We start from the raw sequence: 17,741 nt of genomic DNA, 5'->3' as shown, positions 1-17,741 counted from the left end.
ATTGCTTGTAGATTTTTTGTGTAATTAATGAGAGGAGTCAAAAACCTGTGTTACATGATTAGTTGTACGAGTCTTCTAGATGCGTATAACAGATTAAATGAACGTAGCCCAGTTGTAGTAGCAGATGATACTTTTTCGTACTGTCCAATTTAAAGAATGTATTTTGATGTGTATTGTGTGGTGGGAGTAGTAAATAACTTGGCATGAGGAAGACCGTCTCTAAATACGTCTACTTCGAGTGTGTTGGCTATACCGTTAACTCGGGTCAGTAAGATTAAATTTGGAAGGAGGTTTGATCATTGGAAGATTTCCGAGCTTTTTAGTCAAGCCATTCAATTGTACGGGCAATGATTGGAAATCTTAGAAGACAGTTTACAAACCTGATAGAAAATATTGAAAGATTCGATTTTCGAAGGTTTCCTGGTTTCAGATTAGCTGCTGAAAGTCTCCAGTCATTTTTCTTTTTATTTCTTCAGTGCATACGTAGTTACTAAAAACAATTAAGTTAATAATTGTATGTTGTACAGTGTTATTTTAAGTACCTGCTATGATGGTCTTTTAAGAAGAAAATGTAATTAATGACGTTGATCACTTCTACATAACGCGACAGTAGTCTCCCCTAAATTCTGTGCCACCTGCTCTTGACGCGAGGCAATCGGGGTCCTGGGTCGATTCCAAATTTGTCGCGTCATTGACCAGACAATTATATTTCGTCGTAAAATGTCGCACAGATTATCGAGAATGATGTAAGCAGCTTTAAACACGTCCGCGCAGTAATTTCATGCGGCATCGCGTAGAATGTTGCCAGCGGACGAGCCCATAAATGCTTGCAATACTTTAAGTTTAAATGAAACAAATTTCATATTAATCTTTTTAACACAATTTTTAGCAAATAAAGTTAAATACATGTGAACAGTTAAAATTTATTGCTACAATTATGTACGCTATGTTTAACCATTTTAGTATTTTGTTAGATCTACATATATACCTATAACCTACCAACATAAAAAGGGTTAATTAATCTCATGATAGAAGAACATCGCATGGGCGAACCCATAACAATAATGAAACCAGTGTGTGATAGGTAAACAGTAAATCGTAATTATATTCTGAAAGTGACATAACTGATGAAACACAATTTTTCTGACACTATGAAGTACTTTGGTAAATAGATCACTATTCGTCATAACAATTTTGCTATTTGATGAACTCTTCAAATATAAACTACAAATTATTTGAATAATCAGGAATATATAATAATAAATGAGGAAATTTAAGTTTTCTATTCGTAATTTAGTAGTTTGTTCGATTACTCAACGTATTATTTAAACAAATTAAATTCCCTGGATATTTTCAGTCATGGTGAATAATTGTAAATAACGTCAACGTAATTATAATATTTTCGAATAATCTCAAATGACGTTCAAGCTACTGAGGATATACAAGCACTTCCGGTCCCGTGTGATTAATCAGATTGACCTTGTTGTGTCTTTCTACTGTTCTGAAGGTTCTACTTCGTTCCTTCGTGACTTCGGTCCTCCTTCATTCTGATCACGAACATCTTCCTCTCTTTCTCAACTTCGTCCAAGTGAATTATAATCGTCAATTATTCCAAATTACTCGATCTCCTCATTTCCGCGAATTAAGCGATTCGTCTCGTTTCATGCGACACAATCGCCGCCTTGATCCTGAAATTCTTGGCCACTGCGAGCAAGGTTTCTTCAATTTTCCAGTTTTACGCGAAACTATATCCTGTTCTCAAGGAATCATTATTATGATACCACTGCTTCACTTTTCTCAATTGAAGAAAGTACGTAAGTGTTGAGGAGTCTGTGGTTTATTCTAGAATAAGATTTACCAAATCTGTTGGACTATTCAGTAAATTGGTAAAATATTGTCAGATACGTATAAGCAAAAATAATTTTAGTCCTTTCTTTAGTCCTTTCTTGAAATTGTGTGACTATTAAATACAAAGGAATGTTTATATTTGAAGTTTGTATATCAAGTATGAACTTCAGAAAAGTACTGAAGCGTTTTTAAAACACTCAAGCTTTCGCTTTATTTTTTGTCATTTCTTAGTTATAGCTAATCAAAAAATTTAATTAAGACTTTCGTTTCGATTGATATATAGCTATTGGGTACATGAAGAAAGGAGAAGTTAAGAAAATAAGAAAAATTAGTTACTAGGAGTAAGTCATAATATACTCGAGATTTACAAGAAAGATCGTGATTTTATAAGTTAGTTTTAATAGCAAAATTCTACATTTTCAGTTAGATTAAAAGAATCTCATCAAATAGGATCAAAATCCTACAAAATTAAGTCTCAGTGTTTAATTACAGAAAAGTCATTATTTATTTTTATTCATTATTTCGATACTTTTTTACTTTCACTTTACTTCAATGTTCAATTTTAGAGTATCTTGATTTACTCGATTGAACTTCTACTTCTGGTAACTATCCCGCGCCACCCATATCTCTTGATCTACCCTTTTATTAAAAAACTCCGTTCAAAATTTTCCAATCAACCTAATCCAGGGAATCACTTCGTCCGTCATGACCTGAAATTAATTGGCATCGATCCCAGATCCTCCACTGACCTCTTTTAACAGGAATTTGTGAAACAGGGGGACCTCGTTCACACCGACTCATGCGTTAGGATGCATGCGATAAGGAAATGCGAGAACGATGCCGCGCGGAATACAAAATCGTTGGCCACCTTTTCGAGGAGCTTCCAGTTCCGCGAGGCATAATTTTTTCTTGCGATTTCAAGGTGACTGCAAATGCTTATCACGGAAATGTCACCGAGAAAACGCGTGCAAAGTGACAGAATACCTAAGTAGAACAAGATAAAGTTCGCTTGGTTAAAAGAGTTAACGTAATGAGGATAGAAAGAAAATGGAGTGTCGTTGTAATTTTACAACGTACTTGTGTAAATTAAACTGTCTACATCAATTTGTAAGGTTCACTAGTTTCAAGTTCAGATTATTCTTAATACGTACAGTGACTCACAGGTTTGTTCATATGGAGTTGGAAAAATTAATTAATTGTGTAAACTACTGTAGTATATATTATATTTTTCTTTTTACCTTTCAGGTTTAATTCTTATTTCCATTATTTACGTTCCTTTAATTTCGATACACATAGTTAAGTATCTTCAGCATTTGAACGTGCGAATGTAATAATTATTTAAGGACAGATTTGTGGAACACTGTATATCAATTTTTTTTAGATAAGATATCTTTGTGTAAAATAATTATTGTGCTAAAATTATAGCTTTTTGAAAAAAATCGTAAATCCCAGAATTAATGTTCGTTTTTACAGTTTCTTATTTTGATTCGGTATTAACAAAGAAGAAACATTATAAGGAATAAAATGTATTAATTGAATTCAGATCAAGTGTTACCTTTATAAGACTGTGTGTATTACTTCATTATTTAAAGAATTGTTAGGATCCTATCGTTAGGTGACACCAAACGTGTTAATACTGTATTGTAATCTCTTAATTAGTATTCACGAATTTTTCATTATCTTTTTTAGCATATGTATATATATATATATTTTTGTATCTTTGAGGCTAACATAAAAGGTAAAAAATATGAAAAGAAAACTTGGCGAACACATATATTACTAAACAAGATAAATGCTACATTCATTATCACGTTAGTTCTCAATGTCAAGTTAATGTCACCTATGATAACGGCTGCAAGGTGAGTTTAAATTTTTAACTTGCTCAAGAAAAATGACGCGCATGTATATTATTGAAGCAATATTACTAACTCAACTTCATTTTTCTAATCAAAAAATTACAATAGAACTTTATTTATGTAAATTTGTAAAGGAACAAGACAATTCACGTAATTAGATGACTCAAATAGTCAATTTTTCTTTTCGATCGTCACTATTATTTATAATTTTTAGTATATATAATCGAAATTTATGCTCAAGAAATTGGATCCGAGTACCTACTACTAGGCTATCAATGCGCTTAGTTATATTTTAAACTATAAGTTATGAAATAAATTTGCAAAAATAAGAATTCACTGATAAATAATTACAGATTACTTAATTTGAATTAATTTGCTAAGTTTTATTCCATTTTATTATATTATACTTAATTTACCTAGTATTATTTTATTATCTAGATTATTACATTATCTAGGTAAATAAATATCTTATCTAGATGTTTTATTATCTGGATAGATTATTATATTATCTAGCATAAGCATTCATATAATCAAGATAACGTTTCATAATAATCAGCTAAAAGTTCAGTATAAAATCGACATTGAGAAAAATTGCATTTGAGTAAATGAAATTTAGATAAAATGATTTCTGCAGTTCTCTGGAACGGGCATGACAGAAGTTACAACCTAACATTACTAACCATCCACTTTCCGAAGTGTCGACACGGAGTAGACATATACACGTGCAACTTTAGTTCTGGTTGAGCGATTAAAGGATTGGTCTCGACCTGTGTTACTTGGGACAGTCACTTCCTGTAGAAAGTAACGCGCCTTTTGCAGAGAAGCCGAAGAAATGTGTTCGATAAGACAATGATCTGTCAGTGAACACAACCGGTTATGTAGCAGCAGGCATGCAAATGAGGACTGTCGTTGCATTTTAGTCACAGCGACATCAAAAAGAAAAGAAGAATATTCCTCTTCGTTGTTTTAGCCTTTTGTATAGCGGCTATTGTGTGCAGATCGATTGGAAACGAAGCGAAAAACAATTCATCGGCTGTACAGCTTGAATACACGAACAATTGATTCGAAGAAAATAATTTTGATTGATAAGGGAGATACGAAGAGTTTCGCAAAGATGTAGAATTTTAAGTATTATACTAATTTTGTATAACATTACGTGATACGGAAATAATACACAAATATGATTTCTTTACATTTTTTCGAGCTTGTTTAACTGTTGTAAACTGTTTTATGAACTGCTATATTCGCAAAAACTGACGAATCGATATCGTTTACGAAATGTTTATAAACTGCGCTTTAATCATCAATTATTCAATAATGCTTATAGTTTATGTATTGTGTAATTATGTTTTCATAATTAAGAAGTCAAATGGCAGAGCAGAGACAAATCAACTCATTATTTAAGTACTTGCGTCTTACTCGATAAAACGAATTGGTAATTAATGTTCTGATTAATGAATCTTGTTTAATATGTACTTACATAGAACACTTAGATTAATATGAAGAAATTATTCAAGTTACAATATAAATACAATTTTTTACCGACAAAAATGATTTACTAGGAGCATCTATTATTTTTAAAAATCAAAATCCAGAAGAAAAGTTATTTTCACGTTCCATTTACTCGGAACTAAACGACGTAAAAGGGTTTTGAATTTCACATGGACGCAATATCTACCAGCGATCAGGTGTAAATATTTACATGGTGTATCAGCACGCGTGTTGTTTTATAATTCATCGATTCGTGAAAACTTGTTCGAATCGCTTGCAACATCACTCTTTTCATTTTCGTCATTCATCCCGAATATATTTGCATCTTCCTTTATTTCAGAATCGAGATTTCTCCACGCTGATCACCGAAAGGAAATCGAGCAGTTTGCTTTCACTTCCTCTGTTACAGCGTCGACAGAAAAATTTGGCAAAAAGTACTCAGATTCTTTTTCTCGCGTTCTACACTTTCAGTAACATATTTTTAGATACACTTTCAGTACAAAATATTATACTTAGATAAAGAAAAATTTCCTTGAATATTTGATCGCATTTCCTTCCATCTTTTTCGTTCAATCAATTTGTCGTGTCAGTTAACCGAAAAACTATTTACTAAAATGCAGAGTCAATTACTTTGTGTTCTATCTCTCCACATGCACTGATTGTGGGTGTATGTAGATGCAGAATCTCTGATGGAGTAAACGCAAGACTGTAACTTATACTACATTTACTAGATAGTAAGGAATTTGATTAAACCCTCATCTATGAAATTGTCGAGAAGCAACGACGCCATCGACGTTGCTAATGGTTGCAGAATAATGCATATCGTAGGTATCCTAACAACGTAAGGTCATTCGATGCAGAATAGAATAGTAAAAGAGTAATGTCGTTAATTTTTTTTATCTCAAAGTATACTGAAACTTCTATAAGAATACTGATAAGAACACTGATTATTGAAAGAATTATTAGGATTTAAAAACTATCAATGGAAAAATCGATTAGCATATATTATGCATAGATGAGAAAAATAAACAAAAGAATTGAAATCGAAAACAATTGCTATATGTATTTTCCTTCGAAGTATTTTGTTTTCTAATAGTAATATAACTTTGTGGACTGATATTGTTACAGTAATATTTTGATTAATATTCAAACCCTAATTTAATAATAGCTTATTTGATTTTGATGTCAATCTGCTTAATTCAAATTCTGTTATATGCTATATTAATGAAGTATTTGAAAATGAACGATTCTCCCTCATATGAAGACTGAGCTATTTAATTAACTAGTGTGTACTGTTTCCAATGATTGAGATGTTACGGTATTTTAATTTCAAGACTAAAGAACTTCTGACAAAAATACTAAATTTACAATTACGATTATTAGATAGTGCACAACTTTTCTAAGGTGATTGTTGGGTATTTCATGGTCAATTTAATTGTCCAATTAAGTCAAACTCTTAAATCTTTATGTCCTGCAACGCAATAATGTCGCTTTATCACGAATTTAATTATCGTCGTTAATCGATCTTTATTAGCTCTATAGTGACAGCTGTATGGAATAGTAATCAAATTTGCATACAATATAACGCTCTTGTTTTTAGATAAGATAATTGTTTTTCAGTCAAGCTCATTTTCACTTTCCCCCTATTTGCATTTATGAAATCTTTTTCACGTGTTTTATCTTAACAACGATGGGAAAGACAGTTTCAAGAAATGATTCAGTGAAACGATAAACTGTATGGTCACATAGAAGATTGAAGATTGACATTTTGTTACAAGAGCGCCGTAATTTATAAAAATATAATATTTTTTATAAGATTCTGCATTAAGGGTTCCAGTAAATTATAATAAATTTTCAACTTAACAAATGTATTATATCAATATTTCAATTTTTTAAATAAAATATTCATTATATTGCAATTTTGTATCACATTCAATATTAATATACTAGAAAATATGTATTATAAATCATCTTTAAATTGAAAAACCGTCAAAAAGTTTCACATAGGTTATCAGAATGCAAACGTAATAGACTTCGCGCGCGAATTGCTTCAAGCCTCAGCGATTTAACGATAGAATGCTGGCTTCACTTCTCTTTCCTGAGCCGCGCGAGAAATCTGCATAGAACGAATTCGAAAATTATCGTTTCTCGATTGCTCGCCCGCTGTCCATTGACTCCCAAACGTGGAAAAAGAAGGCAGAGGAACGAGGGGGGAAGGATAGTTGTGCAATCGTCCAGAAGTGATACAAGGCTGTCGCGATTGTTTGCCAAAATGATTTAAGAGGCGACCGCGCGTACAAGTTGAAAAAAAGGAACTCAGATAATCTATCGCGAACGTGGCGTCGAGGAAGTGATAAGTACTCGAGGCGAGATGAAATTTCGAAAATTGTAGAAAGGAACTCGAATTTTTGCCGAGTATGAAAACGCGTGTGATCTTTGCTAAAAGATTTCACACTTCAGTAATCTTAAAATTTTGTTGGTAGCTGATACCATTTGTGTAGATATACATATTCTATTCCTTGCAAAAAAAATGAAGTATCTTGTTCTGTCATTTTTATACTTAAAACTAGCTTTTGACAGCAATTATGACACGTTGATATTTATGATTATTGAAGTGCAAAAATAAATTATTTAACAAGCTGAAGATAATGCTAGAAAAGTCTATTGAATAATACATAGATAAGTATAAAGAAAAAAATTGATTTCAATAATTGATATAAATTATTAAGACAGCTCCAACAATTTTTTAACCAGCTTATTACATAGATTGAAAAATGGGAATTTCAAAAAAGAATTATTAACTACCTTTTTGTATTTAAGTCGTAGTAGGATAAACTATCCGATAAGTAGATAAAAAATAATACATCGAAAATTAAAAAATAAATCACAATAATAAAAAAATCAATTTTTTACGAAACGATCCAACAATATCTTTTTTTTCAATTAATCTAGTAAGTATATCTTCAAATTGTTCATTACATGAACGAAGAATGGCGCCAAGGTGTTCACAGGCGAGTCAATTGCGGCTCAATTAGATGATCGATTCGTTCACGAGCATTTGCAAACTCGGCCTACAACATGATTTGAGCATGAAACTGGCTTCGAAGGACTTTCACCGCGCTGGAGTTTAAGGACTGATCGACACGTTCAATGCGACTGTTACGAACTTATACGTACGTTCACCGCGAGTATATGTTTCCTCTTCTCGAAATACGTGTCGCGTTTACAAACGTTTTTGACGCAACCCGATTACCACAGTGGTAAAACATAAAACATGGTCGAGCGGGAAAGTACGCAAACAAACTCGCGGTTCAATGTGCCACGTTAAATATTTGCATTATGGAAACATGCAAAGAAGGAAATAAAGAAGGGAGTTTGTTGTGTTATGGAAGCTCAAATTGGCTAATTAGTGAAGAATTGTGTACATGATACAGGGAAATTGAGGATACAATTAGGCACATTGAACGTGTAAATAAAACGAACAGAATTGAAGGTCTAATTTTGCGTCAAGTAATCGAAAAAGTATCTTTTAATTTAATAAATTTCTATGTCTCAGAGCTAGGCTATCCCAAGTCTGCTTTTTTTTTTTTGGAATTTTACATAGCATGTTACTGGTTCCTCTTAATTTTATTTGAATAATAGGAATCTATGTTATGTTATAAGTAAAGAAGATTTGATAGTATAAACTACTTCATATACAGTGTTAAGAAATGGGCGATCATATTTATTTCTCTACATTCTTGAACAATATCAAAAATGGATTTGAGTCAGGTTGGCTCTCTGGTACTCTGATGGATAAGACTTATCATAGGCGTTCAGTAAAAATTTATTGTCCTTTCTATGTTATGAAAAGGAGACTTTAGAATTATGGATATAAAAATATAAATCTAACTAGTCGATGGAAGTTTAAAAGAAGACCAGTATTTCTATATGTTGATAGATATATTGTTTTTGGAAAACTCAGTTGTCCACAAATATTCAGATATATTTTTATCATGCATAACTTCACGAAGTTCAATGGAATATCAAAATTTGATAAAAGCTGTTCATTAAAGGAATAAATATTTCCAACAAAATTAATCTATCAGTTATTGAAAATTTCCTCTAAGATTCTTATATTCATTTACTTTCCTACTGTAAGTTATTTTTATGAAGAGTCAGGAGATCGTATGAGCTAACTAGCCAATGCAATTTCGAGCCTTTAGTTCTGCAAATACTTCTTTCCTACCGCGCAAGAATATTTAGTATCACGCTGTCAATTGGTTTCGCCGACACGGAAGCAGATCAGCGATCCGATTTGTTGTTACGACTCATTCACGTACCCGTGAAGAGGAAGAACAAATGTCAGAAAAATAAAAAGAGAGAGTACAGGAAGATAAGAGTAACGTTCCGCTGATATACAATATATCAACTGTAAATGTAAACTACTGCAGATAAAACAAACACAGAAATTATATGTTTCAGTTACTCTGGGATCACAGGCGACCTTAAAAAATTGCGATCTGTGTAGACCAGAAACGAGACTGATTTGCATAGACCCGAAAGTCTTCGAGTGACATTGAGCGATCTAATCGTTAGATTCTGAGGCGAATTCTAATTAGCTTTCGAGGCTTTTGCGGTTACCATAGACGACAAGACAGTGCAGACTGTAACATCAATGCGTGGACAGCGTGTTTTATCATCGAGAATCTCGACTTGCATTGAAATCACGAGATCCCTTTCGAGCAGGAGAAATGAACCATTTATAAAATGCTCATGAGAGCGAGTATGGAATTACACTGGATTCGTACATATGAAATTATGTATTTCATGTAGTCTGGTTTTTCTGTATTTTTATTGAAACGACATCAACTTTCACCGAGTAATGATATTCTTTAATGATAATATTTACTGGGTAGGTACTATTTAGAAATCCTATCTACAAGCCTATCATAAGTAGTTTGATGAGACAAAAAAACAAAATAGTTAAGTCTGCTGCTTGAACTTAATCACACAGAAAGTCAGTTTTATACACCTGAAATTGATGGGTTTCGAGAATAGTGTAGTACATGATTTCAGGTAATTGACTTTCTCTTTTTTGGGGTTTTTATAGTTTATAACTTATAATTTATCTTATCTTTTCATTATTTACTTTTCTGAACATAGAGCTGTCTTCATAAAGTGATCGAATAGATAGTTTCTATCTATTAGCAATAGAAACACTTCATTTAAATCAATAATTTATCAGAAATCACGTCAATCAGGTACAAGAATTCTTCTAAAACAATTTCAGTAGATTCTATATGTAAATTTAGGTTTTTATTGTCAAAATTTCAAATGGCTGTATGTTGTAAAATTTAAAAAGTGCACTGCATCTCACGTCTACACTGTATTAGGTGTAGAAGTTGAGTTAAAGGTGTGAAGCTCAGTTCGCATAAAATTGTAATCACAGAAATCAGGGTCTTTTCATTTTTACCTTTTAATTCATTAATCAAAAAAGACAGGTGAATAGCAAAAACGTCATTGTACTACAAAATTTGATATTAACAATTTTAGAAACAGAGAAGATATATCGTTTTGGTATCTATGAAAGTGATCTAACTCAAAAGTTTAAAATAATTCAAGTGATAAACTCAACTTCTTAACATTTTTTACTGTCCTAATTATTGGCACATTTAAACCCTTAAGCATCACTTTTTTTCTCAACATTATGAGAAATGATCATCAATGAGTTAATAACTTCCAGGCACCCATTACTAATTAGAATAACCTTTGCAATAAAAGAACAATAAAATTAACAGTTTAATCAATACATAGCATTATTCAGGAGTTCTATTCCAAAATGGTGCAAATTTGAAAAGAAAATATTATCTTAGACAATATCGACGACCTTCTTAACGCTTTCACAATTCACATTGTACTTTAGTATTTATCAATCATTATCTGGCTTTCAGTGCGTTTGCCAACAAACGGTTCATTCATCGAGCATTCCGAGATAACGAAAATTTTTGAAGAGAAAGTAGTAAAACTGAAGCGTGTTGGGGTATGTACACTGATAAATAATTCACATAACAAAAAATCGACTTGGGTTTCTTTTGATGACTGATACAATTGACCCGCTAATCATTTCGGAGTTATTTATAAGCTAATGTAATCACGAATCAATTCTTCATACTAAAGTGGCTTCGAACTTGGCGCGAAATTCGCTGTCAAACTAACCAGAAGACGTAACATCATCGAGTTCTGTAGATTTACCGCTGTAGTTTGATTATTCGTTAACCCAAACTGTTTTTAGAACTTGGTCGATTGTATAATTCTCCATGAAATAATTACCAGACTCATAAGTGATCATAATAGGATAATTAATGCATATGCACTCACACTGAGAACAACCGTATTGTACAATTACTAGCTTTTTGTCAGCGATACACTGCCTCCTTATTTTGTTGCTTCTGTTACTATATGGCCTCAGCGGAATTTTCGAAGTGTTTACATAACTGTTTATGTATGATTTAAAAAAATGGGGAAACAAAGACTGCAAAGTAAAGTCTCGATATGCTGTGACACCTTCAGCTAAAAAAAAACTGAGGGTCAGGAATACAAATTTTAGTGGAAGTAAACAGATAATTGTATTAGATCAGTGGATATTACACATTATCAGATTTTTCTGGTGGAAATTATCAGTTACATTTCATTCGTATTCTCGAAAAATATGGTTACGAAAGTTTACAGACAATGCATAGAAAATTAGGAAATAAATTGTAATAATAATGAATCACTTTTTTGTTAAGAAATTGTTTGTTCTAATTCTTATGCCTTCTTTTAGTTTTAGAATTGAAGGGTAAGTAGGTTTAATAGCCCTCTGTTATTGTTTTTGCATTGTCTTTGTTTCTCAATTCTTCTATCCGTAATCATTACTGTATTAACGTTTCTATTTTCGTGTTATGTATCCCTTATTTTTAATAAATCTTGCGTACAAAACTGAACAAATATTACCCTAGATTGAATAACAAATCGTCATTTATTGAATGCCTAATGAATCGATTACCACGCGATGAACTACCGACACAGCCTCAAATCCCGCCAAAATGCATTAATCCCGGAAGCATTTCTCAAGCTGAAGAAAAACTCACTTTATAACCGTCTGCTTCATGCTGTTCGTCATTCTGCTTTCTTCTCGATTTCTTTTCCTCTCTGCTCGATCCTTTTCTGCCAAACTTTTCACTGACACATTACCACATGCACTACCGTTCGAAACAGGCTTCCGTCACTTCTAGTTTCCTTTTCAAGTCGGCACGATTTCCGCGGCTCCCGGAAGCTGTCTGGTGTCTTACTTCGGCACCTCTCGCCTTCTGCGTCTCCTTTACTGCCTCGACGCGTCTGGCGCGTCTGACTCGTCCTCGATGGCAGGACTCTTCTCCTTCCGTTCAGGGTCCGGATATGAATCGGTTTGGACTGTTAGCGCCGGACTGAAGGAGCACGCGCGTCTCTCCTCGTATTTAAACGCCCTCTCCCTACCTCTTTCGCCCTCTCTTTCTCGTTCCCATTCTGTTCCACTCCGTGTTTCGATCTGCTCTCTTCTTCCTTTTTCCGCGCCCGCGGAAAGCCTATAACGACCGACTTGCCAAAAATCGGTGATTCTGACCGCGAAGGATTCGACTGTTGACCAAACCAGGCCGACGTTGGATCCATTTCTCCAGTGGAAATGAGGTTGATTCTTTGAAGTTTTGCTCTTGACAGATGTCAATAACTTCACTTCTTTTTTAAAACGTTTTTTTTTTATATTAACATGTACAGTTGGTTGACAGAGTTTAATTAAAGTGTGTTAATTTGCAGTGTTTGTAAAAATATTGAATTTTTTGAATTTTAATATCATACTGCGTGGTTATGTTTACTTTATCACTAATTAGTTTAACGTGATGTCATTTTTTAAATATATTTTAATCTTGAGTTTTAGATTTTATAATAGTTATACTAATTTTAAAGGTTGCATTTGTGAAAATATTAAAAATACTGCAAATTTTCGGAAACAATTTGACACAGACAAACTTGTTTAAGTTTATTGGAAGCTTTTATACATTAATTTACTGTAATGTAGTAATATAATTCAATTAGCTTCAATTTTTGTTGTATTGATCGTATAATTTATGCGTGAGATTATATCTGTTACAATTATCGCACAATTTGAGAATAAGTAGATTTTCTTTGATTAAGATTTATTTAACCATTATGATCGCTACAATAAACAAGTATATGTTATCAACATGTTTTAAAAGTCTCAAAAATTCGTGGAATTCTAGGAATTTTAAAAATATTGGGATTGTCAAAAGACCAGATGTAAGGTCAACATGAAAACAGGACTTCATTAGCGATATTTCCACCTCAATGTATTTTATTAAAATTATTTTGCCACTTTCAAAGGTAGAATGGGGCCTGCTATCAAAAGCATTTCTCGAAATTAAATAGAAGTTATTAATGTAACGGAGAAAATAATTTGTAAATCTTAATTTAGATCTAAGACTTTAAGATAATGAGAAACTCTGACTTCTTAGGTTTCTTGAAAGTTCGCAAATAAGTACAACAAATCTTTGTAGATTCAGGATTACACATTAGACTACATTACGTTCCAACACGTAATGTAGGAAGCATTCGAAGAAACTGTTAAGTATAATTTATTTATATATTTATCGTCATTTTTCCACATTTGCAAGAATATTATCAGAATAAAGTCTTACCTGAAAATATACGATTTCTAAGGAAACTGAAAACAAATGTGTCGCTCTATACTAAGGAAATCCGATTTTACACTACAATCTTTAAAATAATTTTTTTCAACATACTTTATAGGCTTATGCATGTAAAGCTATTTTTTCTGAGACTATTGCAAATATTGACTTAACCTGACTTTTTTTTAATTGCATAGAACATGAGGTCTGACTACATGGAGTGGAATATGTTCTTCGGGGTGGTTTTTAAGGGAGCAAAGAAAGTGTCACTTTTTTTTAATGGAACTATATTTTTATGATATAAATAAAATTTTTTGATCATTTTGCATAGAAAGTGTAAGAATATTATATTGAAAATATTAGTACTTTGTGAGATATTTCATATTTTTGGTATTGGCATATTAATACACAGAGAATACTCCAAAAACACCTAGAAGGATCACTATTCAATGATCTATTCAATATTTGATGATGAATTCAAGTTTTTTTCTTTATATCCATTTCAACAGATTATCAATGTGCGATCCTCCAACTTCTATACATTTTGAAACTAGTTGACAAATGATGATATCAACCTACTTAATAATTCCGGTGTAACTTCAGAACAAGCACGACATATTCTCATTCTTATATTATCCAATGTACCAGGGGCTGATAATACTACTCACTGCTTTCCCAATTATTGTTACATATTTGTTAATTATTGCTACATCGTAGATTAATAATTTCATGATCTTCAATATATCTATCAACTACTCGTAAGTAATACAATGAGTAGCACTCATAAATGAGTCGCTCATATGTCCTACTGATCAAGTCCATAAAACAAAAACTCGAGGAAAGTAACGGTACGATAAATAACATATTTCAAAAAGCTTAAAGTAGACAACCAAAGCAATCTACGATAGTGAATTGTTTAAGAGATAGTTAGTCTTGTGCCTGAGGTATTAAATTTTCGATCAAGAACTCAAAACTTGTCGAAATGGCTTCAGAAATATGTTAAATGTTATTCACCAACCATACACAATTTTATTCTTTCATGACAGTAGATATAATTATGTAGGTAAATGAAAAAATGTTTGAAAAGTTAACAATTAGTCATATGCTTTGACAATAACAAATAAAATTTTGATAAAAAATAGCCTTGACCAATTTGTCATTTGACAGTTCAAGCAACACAAAGTGTAAACTGTAAGATTTTGAAATAGTCTGCTATGCGAGTGCGTGGTTCTTTGTCGTTCTTTGAGAAAGATATCGATACACGAATACGTGGCTGATCTTTGAGAAATATTATCAATACGCGAATCCTTATCAAGGGAATAACCGATACGACTGTGGCCAACACAAATCTCATACTCTGCTACAAACCTTAGCGTGTAGCCAGTCGCGCATTACGCATCGGTGTTCATCGGAACAGGATAAATGCTTCCGCAATGCTTAGTAATCTCAGTGTCGGTCATGGAGAGGAAGAGAACAATTTTTCCGATGCTTCGGAAATCACTGACGCAAATGGTGTCTGGTGTTTCACGAAGACACCCGAACAAAGGAACGAAAGGAGCAGCGTATGATTTTACGAAACATTCGACCAGCTTGATAATGCAGAAGAACGTGAACTTCGTCTGAACGCCTTCATAAATAGAGTTGTTTTGAAGCTATAATGATAGGTTACCTATCACGTCATGAATGGATACACAAGAACACAAGATTTTATACGTTGCATAGACAAACTGTAATTTTATTTGTTTATAATGTATATAAATTATTTGTCATACCTTTATAAGAACACAATCTCACATTATTACAAGCAGAAGCATTTAATGAAAGAAGAGGAATGGAATTTCATGAATTCATAATATGTAATTAAATTGCTGTCTAAAAATAGCTATATAAAGGTTGCCAAATTTTACCCAAAAAACTATTAAAATCTTATTTACAATATTTACGTGTACGAAATCCCTGCAAGGAGCTAGGTAATAAATATAGAAATTCATGATATTTATATATACTGTGGGTTAACAGAAGAGTTAATGCTAAATAAAAAGAATCTAAAAAAGTTAAATTTATTATTTACTTTATAACGTAAATCGTTGCAACACTAAATGTGTGAGAAATTCATCTTCTTTAGATTTCTGACTTAAACCACTTTCATAATTACCCGTAAGTGTAAGATCGTACACAAATAAGCTATAAATCAATTTAGGAAACTTTCAGCTTTAATTATTCATGTTTACTGGAAATTCCTGTCCACGCTCATTTGTTAACGTCCATCACCTAAGTACGTGGAAAGTGCGATGCGTAAGTTTGACCGAGTTTCCTAAAGTTATCGAAACCGACAACGGTAGTCTTCTAGCGTCAGTGATTCAAAACTATTCCACGCGAACTTTAAAACTACTGTTCCAGAAACAGCTTCGGAACTCTGTAGGGCTTCAACCTACATATCGTTACAAACATCAACCTGCATTTCAGTCGACGACCGTTCAATTGGAACGCTCCAGTCACTATCTGATACGCATATTTCATTCAGACGAGGGAAGAATTAATCGGTAGCTTCGTTCTGTCTTAATTAGTAATTAGCGCTACACTTACCAACGATTAACGTGCAGCTATTTCTATTGGGGGTTTTAAACTGGCAGACTTTTCAAGAAATAAATAAATAAATAAATAATGTTTATTTATAGCTTTTTTTATTTCGTGTATTGTTAGTGAAAAGTCATAATGGATAGAATATTAAAAAAAATATAATTAATAGTGATGTCTTTTATGAAATTGAGTAATTGATTGGTAGAAATAAAATCTGAATAGATGAAGTAATTAATTATCTATGTAAGTTTACTGATGATTATTATAAGGATTATGTATGTAGGTATTATGAATCAGCTGTTGATACCATGAATAGACTTCTTAATTAGAAGTTTCAATAAATTTATAAATAAAGATTTTAAGAAATCCTAATTCAAACAAATGTTAATTGCCTTGAAGTTTGAGAAAATTGTGAAACTTCATCATTGAGTGAAAAGGGATAACAATTAATGATAGATAAGTAAGAGATAAAACAGTAAACAAAGCTTTTCAATAAATTTTGAATCATTTCAATTTCATCGGTTCATGAGATTACAAGTCAATTTGAAATAGTTTGCATACTATGACAATGCTATAATCATCGATGCAAAAAATTGCGAACAGTCAGACGCAGAGAGCATTGTTAGCTAAACTTAGTCCACAGATTATCATACAGTCATGCAAGTCAAATGGATTCCAGGCAATCCCAATTTCTTTTTCTTTCTATGAGACGGTCTTTTGTCCACAGAACAGTTTTCAGAATTGCCTCTCAAATGCATCTCTCTTATTATTATATTGTGTTACGACAACCATAGCATACAGTTTTGTGCATCGATTTCTATTGACCCTTTCGCGATTCCCTTAACTATAATAACATCCACATACTACAAGACTACAATGGTTTAAGAAGTTAAAGGAATCTAGACATAGAAGTGGAAAAATACAGGAAAGAAAAAATATAAGAGACAATTCAATTTACAATTAGTAAGATTTTGTTTTATTGTTGCTACTAAAATAAATGAACGACATTAGATAAAATAGAAAATCTGAAATTAAAATACGAGGATTTTAACAAAATGAAAAATTCCCTTATTGGAGTATAATTGGAGTTTTTCTCTCATCTTGCATATACGTATGTGTTACTGTATTATAAGCAAAGGAAAAAATTGAACATGTCAACAAACAGGTAATAAAGCACTAGAAAATTTTTGGTCTTATTCTCCTAAAACTGTTTCCCAACACAATTTCTTGTAATTTAAAAAAGAAATTAGGTGTTACATCG

The 17,741-nt window shown here is 32.3% G+C and overlaps 1 protein-coding gene across 3 annotated transcripts in view; it reads right to left on the bottom strand.

Moving 5' to 3' along the window:
* Nep2 (M13 family metallopeptidase neprilysin 2) overlaps positions 1–12,629 on the bottom strand; it is a 30,707-nt gene extending 18,078 nt beyond the window's left edge. For all 3 annotated transcript variants that reach the window (XM_076382688.1, XM_076382697.1, XM_076382706.1), the window contains exon 1: positions 12,308–12,629. In XM_076382688.1, coding sequence (XP_076238803.1) covers positions 12,308–12,339 — 32 coding nt within the window. In that variant the 5' untranslated portion in view covers positions 12,340–12,629. The remainder of the gene's footprint in view (positions 1–12,307) is intronic.
* Positions 12,630–17,741: the final 5,112 nt, after the last annotated feature.

This window comes from Calliopsis andreniformis, chromosome 1 (assembly GCF_051401765.1).
Source record: "Calliopsis andreniformis isolate RMS-2024a chromosome 1, iyCalAndr_principal, whole genome shotgun sequence".
Classification (NCBI taxonomy): Eukaryota; Metazoa; Arthropoda; class Insecta; order Hymenoptera; family Andrenidae; genus Calliopsis; species Calliopsis andreniformis.
The sequence above is the reverse complement of the archived record's forward strand: the minus strand, read 5'-3'. Positions and strand labels throughout refer to the sequence as shown.